The following is a 15,978-nucleotide window of genomic DNA, read 5'->3' as shown; positions in this document are numbered from 1 at the left end:
TTCCCTAATACAAATCGTCAAAATTTTGAAACGGGCCAATTTCACTTTCTTCTGACTCACCTGTATTTGCATCCAGGTCAGCAGGACATTGTAATGAATCATAATATCTTCTTGCTGGAGGGTTTCTCTTCTCAGAAATCACGTGATTTTCTCTCTTCCACTGCTGTTTTTGACCCCACGGTTCTGACCAACACGCAGCCAACCAGAAACTTCTTATAAATACCAAAGCAGTTCCAAACACTTCATCAGGCAACAACTACTGCAGATTATCACATTCAGAGAGAGACAGAGAGAGAGAGAGAGAGAGAGAGAGAGAGAGAGACACAGAGAGAGACACAGAAAGAGAGAGACACACAGAGAGAGAGACACAGAGAGAGAGTGCAGCACATTCAATACAGGACCCCTCATCACCTTGTTCAAAGGTAAGGGTGACTATTGATTGATATTATAATACAGTCAAAACCTCTTCATGTCATATTAACAGGGTTCGTACTCAGGTGCTTGAAGAACTCGAATTGGCTTTTTCAAATTGAAGTACCGAAAAAATAGCAATTTTTACCAAGATGTGCTTAAAAATTTCTTGAATTATAGAAAATCTTAAAATACGTTGCTTAAATCATTTAATAAATGAAATGTACTAGACTGGTGTTTGCAAACGGCACACTTTTGAAACAAACCTACGGCACACATATCCCACATAGACTAACCATCATCAATATCTTTCCTTCTCAAGAACTTGTCCATGTTTTCTGTCCGTCTTATAGCGTGTTTATAATGTTTGAAACTCGACTACGCAGAATAAACACGTCACATATGTCAGCTACGCTGTGTGAGGTCACGGGTGGCAAGAGCGATAATTGAGTCATGAAAAAATGCTTCTTACACAAATATCTCATCATATTGATTGTTTTCCAGTAATATCACAATTCACACATAGAGCTTTTGTAAATCTAAAAACCGAACACATATTGTGGTAGATCATGTATGTCTATTACACTTTCTCCGTTAATGGGGAGTCTGTCAAAAATGCAAATTTGCTTCTTTTGTAATTTGTAGATTTGTTCTTGCAATGCCACGACAAATTACAGGGATGCAAACTCATGAGGGGCGAAAGAGGAAAGACAGTCACTGGTCCATGAACATTTCTTCTTGTTTTTAAAGAATCAGCTAAAAGCACCAATTCCAGCTATTTTAGTGACTCAAGTATATTCAAGTTTACAACTGTGCAGAATCAGCTGCAAAATAAAGAGTATTTTGGTGAGTCTTGCTTCTGTTTTTCACACATTTGTTGATTTTTATGAACTGATGAGTTCAGTGACCCCGTCTGGAAATGTCACTATGAGCGTCTGATGTGCGATGAGTGAATCAGTGAATCAGTGAATCATTTTGAGTGAATCAGTTAATCATTTTGAGTGAATCAGTGAATCATTTTGAGTCGTTCATGAAATCTACAGAGAGACTTTATAGTGTTTAATTAATTTTTTTAATTTTAATTTTTAATTTGACCAAATTAAATATAGTGCAGATCTAGAGTCTTCCTTCAGTCTGAGCATTATTCTTCATCAATAATAGTGTTTCAATAACGTCCTTCTCCTTTATTAAAGCATGAATCTCCTGACGTCAGAATAATAATTATAAACACAATCAGATCTACGGGATCATTTTCCTGCAGTATTTAAACTTATCAGAAAAGACCACAATAATAGACAAATAATAATCATTTTGAGTTTCAGTAATGGTCTTTAATTATTGTAAAGTGATTTCACATGAGTTGAGTCGCTCAACGCTCAGTTCAACGCCAGCGTCAAGCGCCGCATCGCGCCCCACATGACAAGAGCTGCAGAAAGTGTCACAGAGGTTTGACACATAAAACAGCGGGAGGTGTTCATAATAAACACTGAAAACATGTATTTGGAAGAGAGAAAAGGCCTGCAGTTCCTTTGATTGCAGAAAATAATAAAAGGTCTCGATTATGTTTAGAAGAGTTCAATAACTGCTGTCTCTGATATTCATAAACGATATAATAATTAAAAGACATTATGAGACATTCATTTTTAAATATTTCTTGTTGCTTAGTAACTCATTATTGGTGTGTGTGAAAAACACTGGTGTGACGTCACTTCATAAACTTCAACGTATTCAGCGCTGACGCGAGTCAAAACAGATGATTTCTCCGAAAGATGAGGAGTTTGGATCCCTGAAATGATTAGATTTTTTTTCATGTATTTATATAGTTTGTGGAATTTGATAATTTTCCACGGCACACCTGAAAATCTTTCACGGCACACAAGTGTGCTGCGGACCGCGGAACAGTGTTGGGAAAACTGCACTAGACCTCTGCTGAGGCAGCGCATAGACGCCTCTGTCACGTGACAGCTGTTACTTTTAGCAGCGCTGTTCAGAATGGACCAATCACAATCACTGCGCTGTTTAGAATGGACCAATCACAATCAAGTGTTACTGGATGATTTAAAAATATATATTTTATAGATACTGCTGTTGCGGATGTATGAATCTTTGCAGCTATAGGATTTAATTATGATTTACTCTCCAGAGTGAACAAATGAGATGAGATGTAAAACGTTTTGAATTATTTGAATGCAGATCAATGGAGGATTCAGATTTGTGTGTTCTCTAGCGCCACCTTGTGTAAATAAATAAAATAGGTTATTTCTGACAACATTTGAGTCAATATCAAAATATGTGGACAAACATGTCCCTTGACTTGTTTAGTCATTAAAAAGATTTCAAATAGTGTTTTTTTAAGTATATATATATTATTCTATAACCTAACCTTTATTGAAATGGCTTGACTCATGCGCTGTTTTGCAAATTTTTTTGAAAATATATTTGAATTTGTTGATTGCCTGAAATAATTCCTTGTTCCCTTCATCTGGTAAATTATGTGTATTTATTTTGTACTTATATTTTATAAAAGCATTAGTGAAAAAAAGCAAAACAAATGTATTATTAATCATTTTAATAATTTAAAAAGAACGTTTGTCCCTTGATTTCATGTTATTGGTTTTATCGATGTTAAAATCTTTTTCTTTATATGTTTAAAAAAAAATCAAAAAGTTGTAGAAAATAAGTTTTAAGGTTTAAGTTCAGAGGCTGCTTAAATATGCATTTAACTAATATTTTCACACCAACAGACCCCCTAGAGTCGCTCACCACCATGACACTGTCTTCACCAATCCAAAACAGTCTGACTGTAATATTACAGTATAGTGTAGATCAGAATAACTAAACTAAACACTTTCTGCAACACAAAAGTCCAGAAATCCAAAATAAAGTCACTGAAAAGATAAACTTCCAGATTCCTCAAAGACAGGCAGAAAGTAAAAACAAACAAGAATGTGCATTAATAAAAACTATAAGTGATCCCAAATGAAGCTGATTTCATCCAGGGTGTTCATCAGATGCTGGTTCCTTCAATCTGTACAGCCAAAAAAAGGTCCAGACCCGGAATCAAACCCAGGACACTGGTGCTGTGCACTAACCACTCCACCACCTGCAGACACTGTGTTACTAAACACACAAACAACAACAACAACAGAGCAATATAAAGTCGTCTACAGGTGGACTGGAGAAAAGGGATCTAGTGGGAAATGATTGAGCAGAAGGAAGACTCTCTCCCTCAGGCACCGGACGCTCCTCCCCCTCTCACACGGGTGTCAGCAGCCCCCCATTGTGTGTAGCAAACACCCCAAACATGCTCGAAAGAGAAAGTCTTAAATCATCAAGTTGGAATTGATTTGTGTATTTTGTTTTAAAGGCTGCAAGTTTAATAAAACTGCTTCACGCGGGTTTGAGGAAGTAAAATGTTGGAGCACTTTGTTGAAACTGCACAATCGACCCATTTGTGTAAAGAAACTTTCACTTCGATATTTAAACACAAACTCAACCCTGATTGCTTCATTGATAGTTCGAGCACTTTTTTAACATTCATATTTAATAATGAGGGTAAATTTGTAATATTTATAAAGTGTTCAACATTATAATTGGAGTATTTTATTATCCATATTATTACAAATAGGCTACATTATTATTATTCAAACATCCATCGCTACCCCCGGTTGGTATCCCCTGGTTTCCTCACATGAGTCCTGCCTTACGCTCTGTGTATGCCGGGTTAGGCTCTGTCTCACTGTGGCCCGGTAAAGGATTAAGCGGTAATGATAATGGACGGATGGTTTGTGGGAATACCAAATAAAGGAAAGTACTGTAGAATGATCTAATGGACACTTGTTTAACTCTTTCTTAAACCTGTAGACGGGCCACATATAGCAAACATGTAACTACATATAACTACATGTAACTACATGTAACTACATGTAACTAGGAGTACTTTCACAGTTGATCAGTTGATCTTCACAGTCTTTGTCAAAACCAGACCTGGTTTAAAAGTGCAACAGCTGTGGGCCTGTGTAGCTCAGTGCTAAAGATGCTGACTAACACCCCTGGAGTTCACCTGATTGACTCCAGTCAGGTCTCCTTAGCAACCAATTTGGCCCAGTTGCTAGGGAGGGTAGAGTCACATGGGGTAACCTCCTCGTGATCGCTATAATGTGGTTTGCTCTCGTGGGGCATGTGGTGAGTTATGGGTTTGGACGTTCCAAACTGGGAGAAAAAGGGGAGAAAATAATAATAATAAAAAATAAATAAAAGTCCAACAGCTGTTTCAACAAAGAGAGCAAAAGATTTTTTTATTTTATTGAAATCTGTTTACCCATTTTTCTGTATTTCTGAACACCAGAGATGAAAATGTTGTTTGATTTGAACTCTGTTATTATGTTGATATTTCTACTAACAGAAATACTGTTAATATAGAGATTCATGCCAGCTCTGTATGAGGAAGTTATATAAATAGATCAGAAGTAAGAAGATTTATGATGTCCGTGTCCTGAGACCAGAATTACTGCATGGTCATGTGATCGTGTTTAGCCAATCACAGCACCAAATTCATCTAAGACATTTTATAAATCGCCTCTAATGTCTGCGGATGTAGATCCTATAATGACGTATATAGATTTGATCTTATTTTCTTTCTTTTTATCTTATTAAATTAAAATGTAATCCTGTAATTATAGTTTGAAGAAGATAAATGTCTCAAATTATATTTAAAGGGAAATCACAGGGTGATGAAATCCACAATCACAGAACACTAAATATACAATAGTTGCAATCAGAGGTTTGTATAATTAGTATTTGTATATAGTGTTTGACATTGGCCCGGAGATTATTGGAGACAGTCTGTTTGAGACCTGGTGTTTATTGTGCAAGATCACAAACATCTAATAATAATTCAGATTCAATCACAAAGAAGTCACTGACACACTGTTAGACAAGGTTTGTGGAAGTGAAGTTTTAATTTAGTTATTATAATCATTATTTAATGAACCATACGGGTAGATTTCTTCTTATTTTAATATCATTCATCATTTATAATTTTTTTGTTTCTTTTCTCAGGAAGGCTGTTTTTGTGGATGTTGAAGAGCCAGCATGAAGCCTGCAGGTCTTTCCATCTTCATAGCGGTCCTCTCAGCCTCCGTCCTGGGGTGCCACTCCACGCCAGACTCCATGCCGGACTCCTACCCAAAGTGGCAAAAGACTAACATTAATCAGCCAAATGAAATGGAAATTCACTTAGTGTTGGGGCCAGACGATGTCTTCACTGAGGATGGAGAAGATGGAGAACATGGAGATAAAGCTTTTAAGAATTACAGAGATTGGTACTTTCCAAAAAAAAGTAGAAAGGCGTTTGTTGTTAAAGCAAACGTAGACAACAATGGTCACTTAAGTTTTGAGATGCTACATGAGCCACTCAGTTTGATCAATCAAAACTTGAATAATGTTCATAAAGTCAAGATTACTGTGATATCTCATGGGAACAGAGAAAGGGATAATAATGTAATAAAGTACAACATCAATGACTGGAAATACGACAAACTGGCTACTATGGTGCAGGACTTGATGAATAAGAAATTGATGATGAGAATACCGGGCAAACCCGAAGTTAATATGCGATTCATCACGTGCAATGCTGGAAGGGAAATTGCAAAGGAATACATGACTAGTTTCATGAAGGAAGTGAATAATCGGGGCATCAACCTTCGTGAGATTGTGGCGTACGACAACTATGTAGCAACAACTGACACACTTTATGTTTTTCATGACACATTTAAAATGTCTGAAGAAACATTATTTGAATATGAGCAAGATGAATTACTACTTGATGACTATATAGAAAACAAAGGTACATATGAAAAATCAAATCATATCAAAAATCAAAGAAGATTTTCGTTCACATATGAAAAAGGAAATGTGGATATTAAATTAAAAACAAGATCTACCAATCATCATAATAGGGAAGATGTTGACATGGAATCAAACATAAACCAGAATAATGACCAAACGAGCTTTAAAGAACAGGTTGATAAGAGTATGGCTGATAACACTTGTAACAGGCGTCGCCGGCGCAGGGCCCTGTGCAATGTAGAAGAGGGGAAGTTTCAGGAGGAGTTTGTGGTGAAGGAGAAGTCACTGCTCATGAAGGACGGTCGAGTGGAGGTGGAAGTGGCAAGCAGGAGAAACCCAGAAGTGACCCACCTGGTCTCCTTCTCTCTTGACGAGTCCAGAACCTTCTACACCCGGCAGGTTGAAGAGAATGCAATGCACCAGAGGAGTCGGGTGAAGAATGCGGCAGGTGGGTCTGTCCTTGACCAGATTAACAGAGGCATGGCTGTATATGGCACTGTGGCCGGCTTCATTGGAGCAGGGAAGTTTTTTGCAGAAAACGACACAGCCAGAGGAGCCTTTACTCTCACCCAGTCTCTGCACGGACTTGGGGATCTGACTGGTGTGAACAAACAGCTCTCCAGCATATCCCAGAATATATTCAAAAGCACTGTCCGCAAGGGAGCAGAGAAATTGGGTCTGGAGAAGACTCTGGAGAGAGTCAGCAGTTCACTGGAAAGATCTGTGGAGACTACTGCTGGACAGTTCCTGAAGGATATTCCTTTCGTTGGCCTGGGTTTCCAAGCCTATTTCATTGCAGAAGACTCAATTGACATTCAGACAAGTAACAACTCTGACCCAGAACAGAAGAAATATTATGGATTAAAAGTTACAAACCTTGTGCTAGATGTGTCGACTACCGTACTGACCCTCGCAGAAGTGGGTTTCCCTCCAGCTGCTCTCATTCTGGAGCCCATAATCATTGGCCTGACCATAGCAAGGATGTCTATCAGTGATTTTTACTGCGATGTTGTTAGTGAGCTGGACCGGCTGCCCAAGGGGGCTAATGACATACAGAAAATGGTCGCTGTTTTAAAAGGGTTAGAGGAAGGTGCTGTGGATTTTGTGACAGGAGGTCTCCTGAGAGATTTTCAAAAACTGGATGATGAATACAGGCAAAACCAAGAGCTACTGCAGAACTTGTCCTCTCCAGGTGCCTATTACAAAATAGTGGCCAATGATGGCAATGTCAGCACCATCGACCTGACAGAAGGGGAACTCTCTCAATACGGTGGTTTGATAACTGTCCGGCTGTCCAACAATGGTGACGTCACAATTCAGATCGGGGGCATCGACGATGGGCGAAGCGGGGTCAAAACCATCATAAAAACTTTCCACAACCCTGCGATTCAGAGTATTGTTCTCGGGGTGGGGGAGTCTCGCCAGTTCCTGTACACCCATAAAGCCGCGTACCTATGGTGGGTTATCCCAGTACACTATGAGAAGGTTATCTGTGGGGAACTCCTGCTCCACTCCTCCCTGTTTGGCACCTATTACGGGAACGACAAGGACAACTCCTTCTTTGCCCCCCAGCTGCCTGCAGCAGAGCAGCATCCCGCAGATCCCTCAGACCCCTGCGCTTACGGAGGCCCTGACTTGGACTATGTTATCCGGAACTACCATTACACCATCCACGGCCATGGAGGGGAAGACAGCTTCTTTCTTGGTCAGCAGGCTTCATTGCTCTCTGGAGGGGACGGGAGGGACCTCTACATCTTTCCCACAAGTGGAACCATTTCTGAGATTGATAATTTCGCCCATGATTCATTTGAGGATCACCTTGTGATAAAAGCACCGTTCAGCCACATTGATTGCATTCGGAAACACACTGATCTTCTCCTTGTTTACGGACAACAGAAGAAGCACCAGATCACCATTAGGAACTGGTTTGCCCACAGCGACATTGACCACTACCAGCACATGACGTTTCAGTCTGCAGATGGCGTCATGTTTAAAATAGAGGACAGAGGACTTATAGAGCACAAGTTCCATGCTAACTGTGTCCCAGAAACTCTGGACAAAACCAAATCTCAAAGTCCAGTGTCTCTCAGACTGGAGGGGAACTACCAAAGCGTAATTAGTGTTTTGGGGAGTAATTTTAGTGACATCATCGTGGGCAACAAGAAGGACAACATTTTCAATGGTGGCCCGGGGGTAGACAGGCTAGAAGGAGGAGATGGAGCTGACACATATGAGATCTTCCCTGCAGAAGGCTGTGATATCATCAACAACTATGCCACTGACCAGAAATTAGACTTGGTGGTGTTTCACGTACCTTTCCAGAGGATTCGTGCAGATCTGCAGGGGGAAGATCTCTTGGTTACAGATGAGGAAAAGCCCAGGTCGACATGCTTGAAGTTGCAGAAGTGGAACAATGACAGTCGATATCAACATTTGGCGTTTCTGTCTTCAGATCATGTTACTTTTTCCATCTCAAACAGTGAGGACAGCGGGGTGGTGGTGACACCATTGATAGTGGACCTCGGCACAGAGAAACATGGCAGCACTGTCGAACTCAACAAAGCTGACCGACACCTCCACAGTGTGGTGACTGTCTTTGACTCCCCCTATGATGATGTCATCATCGGGAATGCTCTGGGAAACTTCCTCAGCTGTAGCGGAGGCACAGACTTCTTGAAGGGAGGAGGCGGCAGTGATAAATACATCATCAAGGCTGGGTGCAGAGGAGCTAACATCAGCAATCTCGCAGAAGACAAAATCAGTGACGTTTTGTTTATCCAACATGCCTGGGGGACAATCAAAACAGAGCATCGATTCCCACACCTTGTGTTGAAGATGGAAGACACTGACATTGAAGTCAATCTGCTGCACTGGTTCGAGGGTGAAAACTTCCACCACCTGGCTGTGCAGACAATTGATGGCATCATCGCCACCTTGCCACTCAATGCATCTGACCCTGAGGTCATGATTCCCATGGAGATTAACCTCAGCAAGGAGGAGTGTACAGACCAGAAACAGATGTTTGATTTGAGCAAAGATCCCTGGAGGAATGTGCAAAGGTTCCAGGCCAAATCCAACAAGTGTTCATACACTGTGATTGGAAACGAGCTTGATAACTTCATCGACCCTGGCACTGGAAACATTAATAACTACCAGTACCTGCAGGGGGGCAATGGGTCAGACACATATGTACTCGGCCACGCATATGGCTATGAGAATGAAATTGACAACAAGGCGGAAGATGTGAAACCAGATAATCTCTTCCTCCAGGTGCTCTATGAAGACATTGAAGTTCTCCTGGAGAGACCCCACATCATTATGTTCTCCCGCTCCAGGAATGACTCTGTCCGTGTCCGCCTACTGAAGTATTTGCAGGGGCCAGAGTTCCAACACCTCCTGGTTCGTTCCTTGGATGGATTCCTATTTGAAATTGATGGTGATTCTTACCCCTACAAGTCTGTCCTCAGCATTGACATGACATCATCTTCCAAGAGCTGCAACATCAGTTGTGTCTCGACAAAAAACGAATACAGAAAAGTTTCTAAAATTCATGGCTCCACAGCCTTTAGTAACTACATCACTGGGAGCCACTACAGTTCCCTCATCACCGGGGGCAACATGGCCGACTATATCCTCGGCAACCAGGGCAGTGAAAAGATTGAGGGCTTTGGAGGAAATGATGTCATATTCGGAGAGGGAGGGGATGACGTCCTGGAGGGAGGAGAAGGGGAAGATGAGATTCGGGGTGGAGAGGGAGATGATTTTATCTATGGAGGGGGTGGGGCAGATTGGATTGACGGGGGTCCCGGGGTTGACACTGTGTTCTTCAGCGGAGACGTGAGGACTGGCAGTGGGGTTACAGTGGACCTGGCCATCGGGAGAGGGGGAGGAGCGGACGCAGAGAATGACACCTTCACTGGAGTTGAGAGGGTGATCGGGACCGAGTTCAATGACCTGCTGATCGGAGACAACGAGGACAACCAGCTAATCGGAAAATTCGGGAATGACACTCTGGTGCCGGGACATGGGTCTGATCTGCTGTATGGGGGTCCGGGGAGAGACTTCTATATCCTGGATGACAGCAGCGGAGTGAAACACATCGACAACTTTGCCACTGACAGAATTGAGGATTACATTCTCATTCGTAACTTTGCCCCAAAGGATGCCTGCTTCTTCACTCAAGAAGGAAACCTGGTCATTTCTCTGCACTACCCAGACCAAGATCCTCTTCTAAACCTGATGGGCAGAGACAAACTCACTATCATTTTAGACAACTGGAGCAACAACCACTCTCTTTACCAGCACATCAACTTTGTGTTTGAAAACGACACATACATTGACCCATCCTACTTCATCTCAGCCACTGAGATTAGCCCCTCCCTAAAGAATTTCAACTCATCCAGCATTTCCCTCCGCTTGACTCATGCTAAGGAGACGGCTGTTGAGGTAGAAGGCATGGTGCTGGGGAAGGCAGGGAGCGAGATGGTGTCAATGTTCCAGTATTGGTTGAAAGTGTCAGACCAGCTTTTCCACTCAGACAGTCTTGCTTGGGGTAACAGCACCTCATTGGAAATCACTGGCCTCCTTTCCGGAGTCCTTTACACCCTTCAGCTTTATCTGATGAAATGTGAGGTTCCTGTTTTGGTTTTGCAGGAGGTGGTGCAGAGAACCAGACCCAACCCGCCGCTGTCTCTGAATGTGCTGCATGTAACCCACAGCAAGGTGATGATAAACTGGAAAGCGCCCACTAGGGACTATGACCCCCACAGCGAGAGGTATGTTTTCGTGGTGCGTGTGAAAGAACAGAGCAGCACAGAGGTGGTACACTTTAACACCAGCAATCCCAGATTGGAAATCGATGACTTAAAACCCAAATCTCTCTACATAGTCTCTGTGTCGTCTGTAATGGAAGAGATGGAAAGTAGGGAGGCATTCTTCCCACCCATTGAAACTACAAACTTGTGTCAAGAATTCATCACCCCCAGGGGCAGCACCATCATTGAGGAGAAGATGACAGCGGACGGACCGATGGCGGTGATTAAGTGCCTGGAGGGCTATCGGTTGATCTCTGACTCTGAACTTCCATGCACGCCAGGTCTGTTTCCATCCCATGGGCCCTGTGTCCCCAGAGATTGCACCCACAGGGGCAGTATTGTTACTCATGGAGGATCTTTAAATGTTCCCTGTCTTGGGTTCCACTTTGAAAGCCATTGTAACTTCAGCAGTTTACAACCCAGCCCTCCACGGTGCTGCAGCAGCCTGTCGGAGATCGCCAATGGACAACTCCATTCCTCTCGGGACTCCAACTCAATTATAATGATCTACAGCTGCAACCCGGGGTACGATCTTTCAGGCAAATTCAGATTTACATGTCAGGTAGAATCTGGAGAGTGGTACCCCTCCCCAACACTTGTGATGCCACACTGTGAGCCGATCCCTTGCCCCGACCCTCCCCGGGATCAACATGGTCAATTCCAATCACCTACAGATCGCACAGGGCGTTTCAAAGAAGGCGACACTTTGTCCCTGAGGTGTGATTATCTCTACCACAGCTCCACTGAGGAGAGCAGCATAACCTGTCACGGGGGTCACTGGGGATTGGTCCCGTCCTGTGAGCCGAGCACTCGACTTGTCAATGTTCAAGATGGTCTTTATGACTTAGTAGGCAATCTCCAAGTGTGGAGGTCAGGCTCCTGGACATTTAGGACTCTCTTCAGTGATACTGGTAAATTCTCCAGGCACTCCTGCAATGTCAGACAGTTAGAGTTTATAAAGGTGACACAGAGGAGTTTCATAACACAGGTAGTGTGTAGAAAAGTAAAGCTTCAGACTGCAGGCTCGGAGTACACGGGAATTGTTGAAGGGAACGTGGACGGGGAAGGCTGGAGGAAGATCTGCATTCAAGACTCAACTGCAGCTAAAACTCTCTGCAGGAAACTCTTTCCTGGTCAGGGTGAGTAAGCACATATATATATATACACACAGCTATCTTCCGTATTAAAAGCAAAATCATTCAAATGAAAGCTTGAACAGTCTCATACAAGTCATAGCTGTGATTATATTTATATAGTTTTAGTATATAAATTAGTAGCAATAGTATAAATTGGCAGTAATAATATAAATTAGCGGGGAAAGTAGAGATCATCAAAAATTGCCCTCTGTGTGTTGTGCATATTTATGTTGTATATGTAGGAGTGATGTCACAACTGTGTCCAATTATCATTCAATAAAATACCCATTATAGCTCATAATGTAATTATTAACTATAATAAACACAATACCTCAATAAGAACTAGCAATTCTGACTTAAATTATATCTAGATTCATGATCTTAGAGATTAACAATTAATATTATGTATGTTTCAGAATTTCAAATCAATCATAAATATGTATTTGTTATGAGACCTAAAGAAACCCAACAATTATTATTTGTACATTTATTATTACATTAATTCAGAAGAATAAAGGTTAGACGTCATAGTTATAAAACATATATAAAGAAAAACTAAATAAGACATTTAAGGAAAAGTAATGCATTGTTAAATGTTGATAGTTGAATCCTCGATGTGCTCTCTGATCATAGTGTTCTGAATAGATATTATATAGAGACTGCGCAATAAGAAATACGGCCGCCATCTTAAACCGGTCGTACTCATAGTTTCGTTGTGCGGCAGCAGTTAAGCTGCCAGAGCACTGTGGAGCATTTTCCTGTTTAATCGCGGACCATCGCAAATAGGGCCCGGGGGATTACTTTTCACAAGTACGTTTTAACATTACCGTACTATTGGTTGTATTTTGTGAATAGAATATTACCAGATAATTGAGAAGGAGCAAGGATCTTTGATATTACTGTACTGAAATTGTAGCCAGCTAACGTTAGCTAGGCTATGTTTACTGCACCAGCCGGTGTTCACCCGGCATGGAGAGGTGGGGTCAGAGCCATATAGAGAGAGAGTTGCGACAACTCCATTGACTCCAATGGAACGTTTTTTTTACAGCAATGGCGGCTCGTGGAGCCTCTCAATAGTTCCCGGAAGTAGCAGCAAACACATGCCGCCCCGTAGAGATGCAGCAGAACAAACCGTTTGCGACGCACTTTTAAAAGGTGAGACGTTTAAAGAATAATATTATCTTATTCTGTATATTATCAGTACATCTAAATAAAAATAACTTGTAAATTAAAACCTTATAGTTGAGTATTACTCATTAAATTAGGAGATAAGGGATGTTATCGGATAACTAACAGATTAGGCAAGGATTGGAGCTGGATAAAGTTAGTAACGAACACCCTATTAATTGTAAAATCTGTTCTCTTGATTCAGTTTCATCCATCGTTTTAAAAAAAAGTAATATCGTAATATATTATTACAATTTAAAATAACTGTTTTCTATTTTAATGTATTTTAAAATGTAATTTACTCCTGTGATGCCAAGCTGAATTTTCAGCCTCATTACTTTTGAATGGCAGTTTATATACGAGTATGCTTAAGTTGTTTTAAAGCTGAATATATTGTGTATATGAATAAGTATTGTAAGAATTATACATTAGATATATAATATTTATAATACATAAATAATTATATTACTATATATAGAATTGTAAGAATTGTAAACAATAAGCTTCATTTCACTAAATTTTACATTTACGTAACTGCTGCTAATAGTTAATAGTTCATTGACCCATTGTGCGGTGCGAGCTGGAAATCACCTGTCACCAGCCTGTCGCTGTACTATCTGAAAAGTCATAAATATGGCATTATTACCATGAGATTAGTGAAAACAATGAACATGAGGTAACATAAAAAGGCAACAGAAACCCTAGCCTGAAATAAGTTGAGGCAAATAACGGTAGCTGAACACTAATCCTCAAATATTAGCTGATTTGATCTTTAAAAAACAACATCGCTGTAACAACATACTCATGCTACATACATATGTCGGTGTGTTACATAAATATATAAAATAAATGCATTTATTGACTACTAATTACCAGAAATCGCAGTTCTGTCACTCTACTCTAACTGTTTTAAATGCCCGCCAAAGCACTTCCTGGAACTATCTGAAGTCTACGTGAATCACGTGACGATCAAGCATTTAGAACTTCCGTTGTCGCAACTCTCTCTCGGCTCTGCTGCCTACTGGCATCTTAGACCGGTCACCCGCTCCACTCAGTGTAATCTGTATGACAGGTGCAATGAACTGTCAGCGCATTCAATTAATCATACCTCACTGAATACCGAACTGATTTTCACAGGGAGTTGTTTTGCTGCAAAGGTCATTCATGTAGTTATGATACAGGACACATGGTTCGGCGTATTTTAATATTCATAGTAGGCTTAACAGTATTAATATTCTGAGATAAGATATAAAGTGACCAGACGTCCAAAATCTAAATATGTGATGTAGGATATAAGGTATTTAATAAATCACACACTATAAATATGATAAAGAATCAGAAACAGATAGTTGCAGTAAAGTAAGATATTTTAATAAGTTGAAGAAACTATTTATAGCTAACAACAAAATACTACGTTACTAGCTAAGCTACAAGTAGTGACTGCCCAACACTGATAATACAGTCTATGACACTTGTGTAAAATTCACTGGCCACTGTTATTATACCAATAATAATTGTTTTATTCCTACATAGAATTATTGTGTCAATTGTAATCTAAAGCCCTATTCGGATTCGGGATTAACTTTAGGGTAACGTTAGATGGAGTAATAATGTCATTTTACCACAGGACGTCTGTAATATTAATGGCCAATTCGCACAGGATAATAAATATAGGTTATCAATAAAACTAGCAGAAGTGGGAGGGGTAACGTCTCGGGTTACATGTGTAACCCTTGTTCCCTGAAAAAAGCGGAACGAGATGTTGCGCTGCTAAGCGCTATGGGAAACAGCTTTCGCAGTGAGCCGAGCTGAAATATTGTGTGAAACACGTCAATGAACATTGACCGGAATTTATAGCCTCGGCTGATGTAATCATTAGATGCACCTGAGGCCAGGCTATAAATGGATACGTCACCAGGTGTCATCAGATACTTCTTTTTGAAGAGCAGTCCTGGGACGTCCCAGTGCGGCAAAGCAGCGCAACATCTCGTTCCGCCTTTTTCAGGGAACAAGGGTTACACATGTAACCCGAGACGTTCCCTTTACAAAAGGCTTCACTACGATGTTGCGCTGCTAAGCGCTACGGGGAACGCAATACCCACGCCGCCGCACTTGGGGCTGTCCGGACCCCTACGGTTGTGCAGTGTACTCACAAAAACGCGAGAGGTCTCAGACATGAGCTTGAGATGTCGACTCAAGGGCATAAGAGCCCGGAGTAGCATAAACATCTAAACCATTAATTTTTTGATGTATGTGTGCGGAGAAGACCAGTCTGCCGCATCACAAACTTGTTTAGGCATGGGCTGAGATGCCGACTCAAGGGCATAAGAGCCCGGAGTAGCAAAGCATCTAACCCATAAAGTTCGATGAATGTGTGCGAAGAGAACCCTATCGCAACACAAACTTGTCATAAAAACTGATGAATGTGAGCGGAGAGGACCAGCCTGCCACATCACAAACTTGTTTAGGCATGGGCTGAGATGTCGACTCAAGGACATAAGAGTCCGGAGTAGCAAAGCATCTAAACCATAAAATGTGATTAGTGTGCGCGGAGAGTGCCAACCTGCCGCACCACAAACTTGTTCGGTGTCAACTCAAGG

The 15,978-nt window shown here is 41.2% G+C and overlaps 1 protein-coding gene across 2 annotated transcripts in view; it reads left to right on the top strand.

The window, feature by feature from the left end:
- Positions 1-244: 244 nt before the first annotated feature.
- LOC127626099 (uncharacterized) overlaps positions 245-15,978 on the top strand; it is a 42,515-nt gene continuing 26,781 nt past the window's right edge. Inside the window, exons 1-2 of one of the 2 annotated variants that reach the window (XM_052101655.1) lie at positions 245-422; positions 5,477-12,214. In XM_052101655.1, the coding sequence (XP_051957615.1) occupies positions 5,506-12,214 (6,709 nt within the window). In that variant the 5' untranslated portion in view covers positions 245-422; positions 5,477-5,505. Of the gene's footprint in view, positions 423-5,472; positions 12,215-15,978 lie in introns of both variants that reach the window. The other variant, XM_052101653.1, reaches the window with a different exon arrangement.

This window comes from Xyrauchen texanus, chromosome 32, assembly GCF_025860055.1.
Source record: "Xyrauchen texanus isolate HMW12.3.18 chromosome 32, RBS_HiC_50CHRs, whole genome shotgun sequence".
In the NCBI taxonomy this organism is placed as follows: Eukaryota; Metazoa; Chordata; class Actinopteri; order Cypriniformes; family Catostomidae; genus Xyrauchen; species Xyrauchen texanus.
Note: the sequence above shows the minus strand (reverse complement) of the source record. Positions and strands in the feature narration are given on the sequence as shown.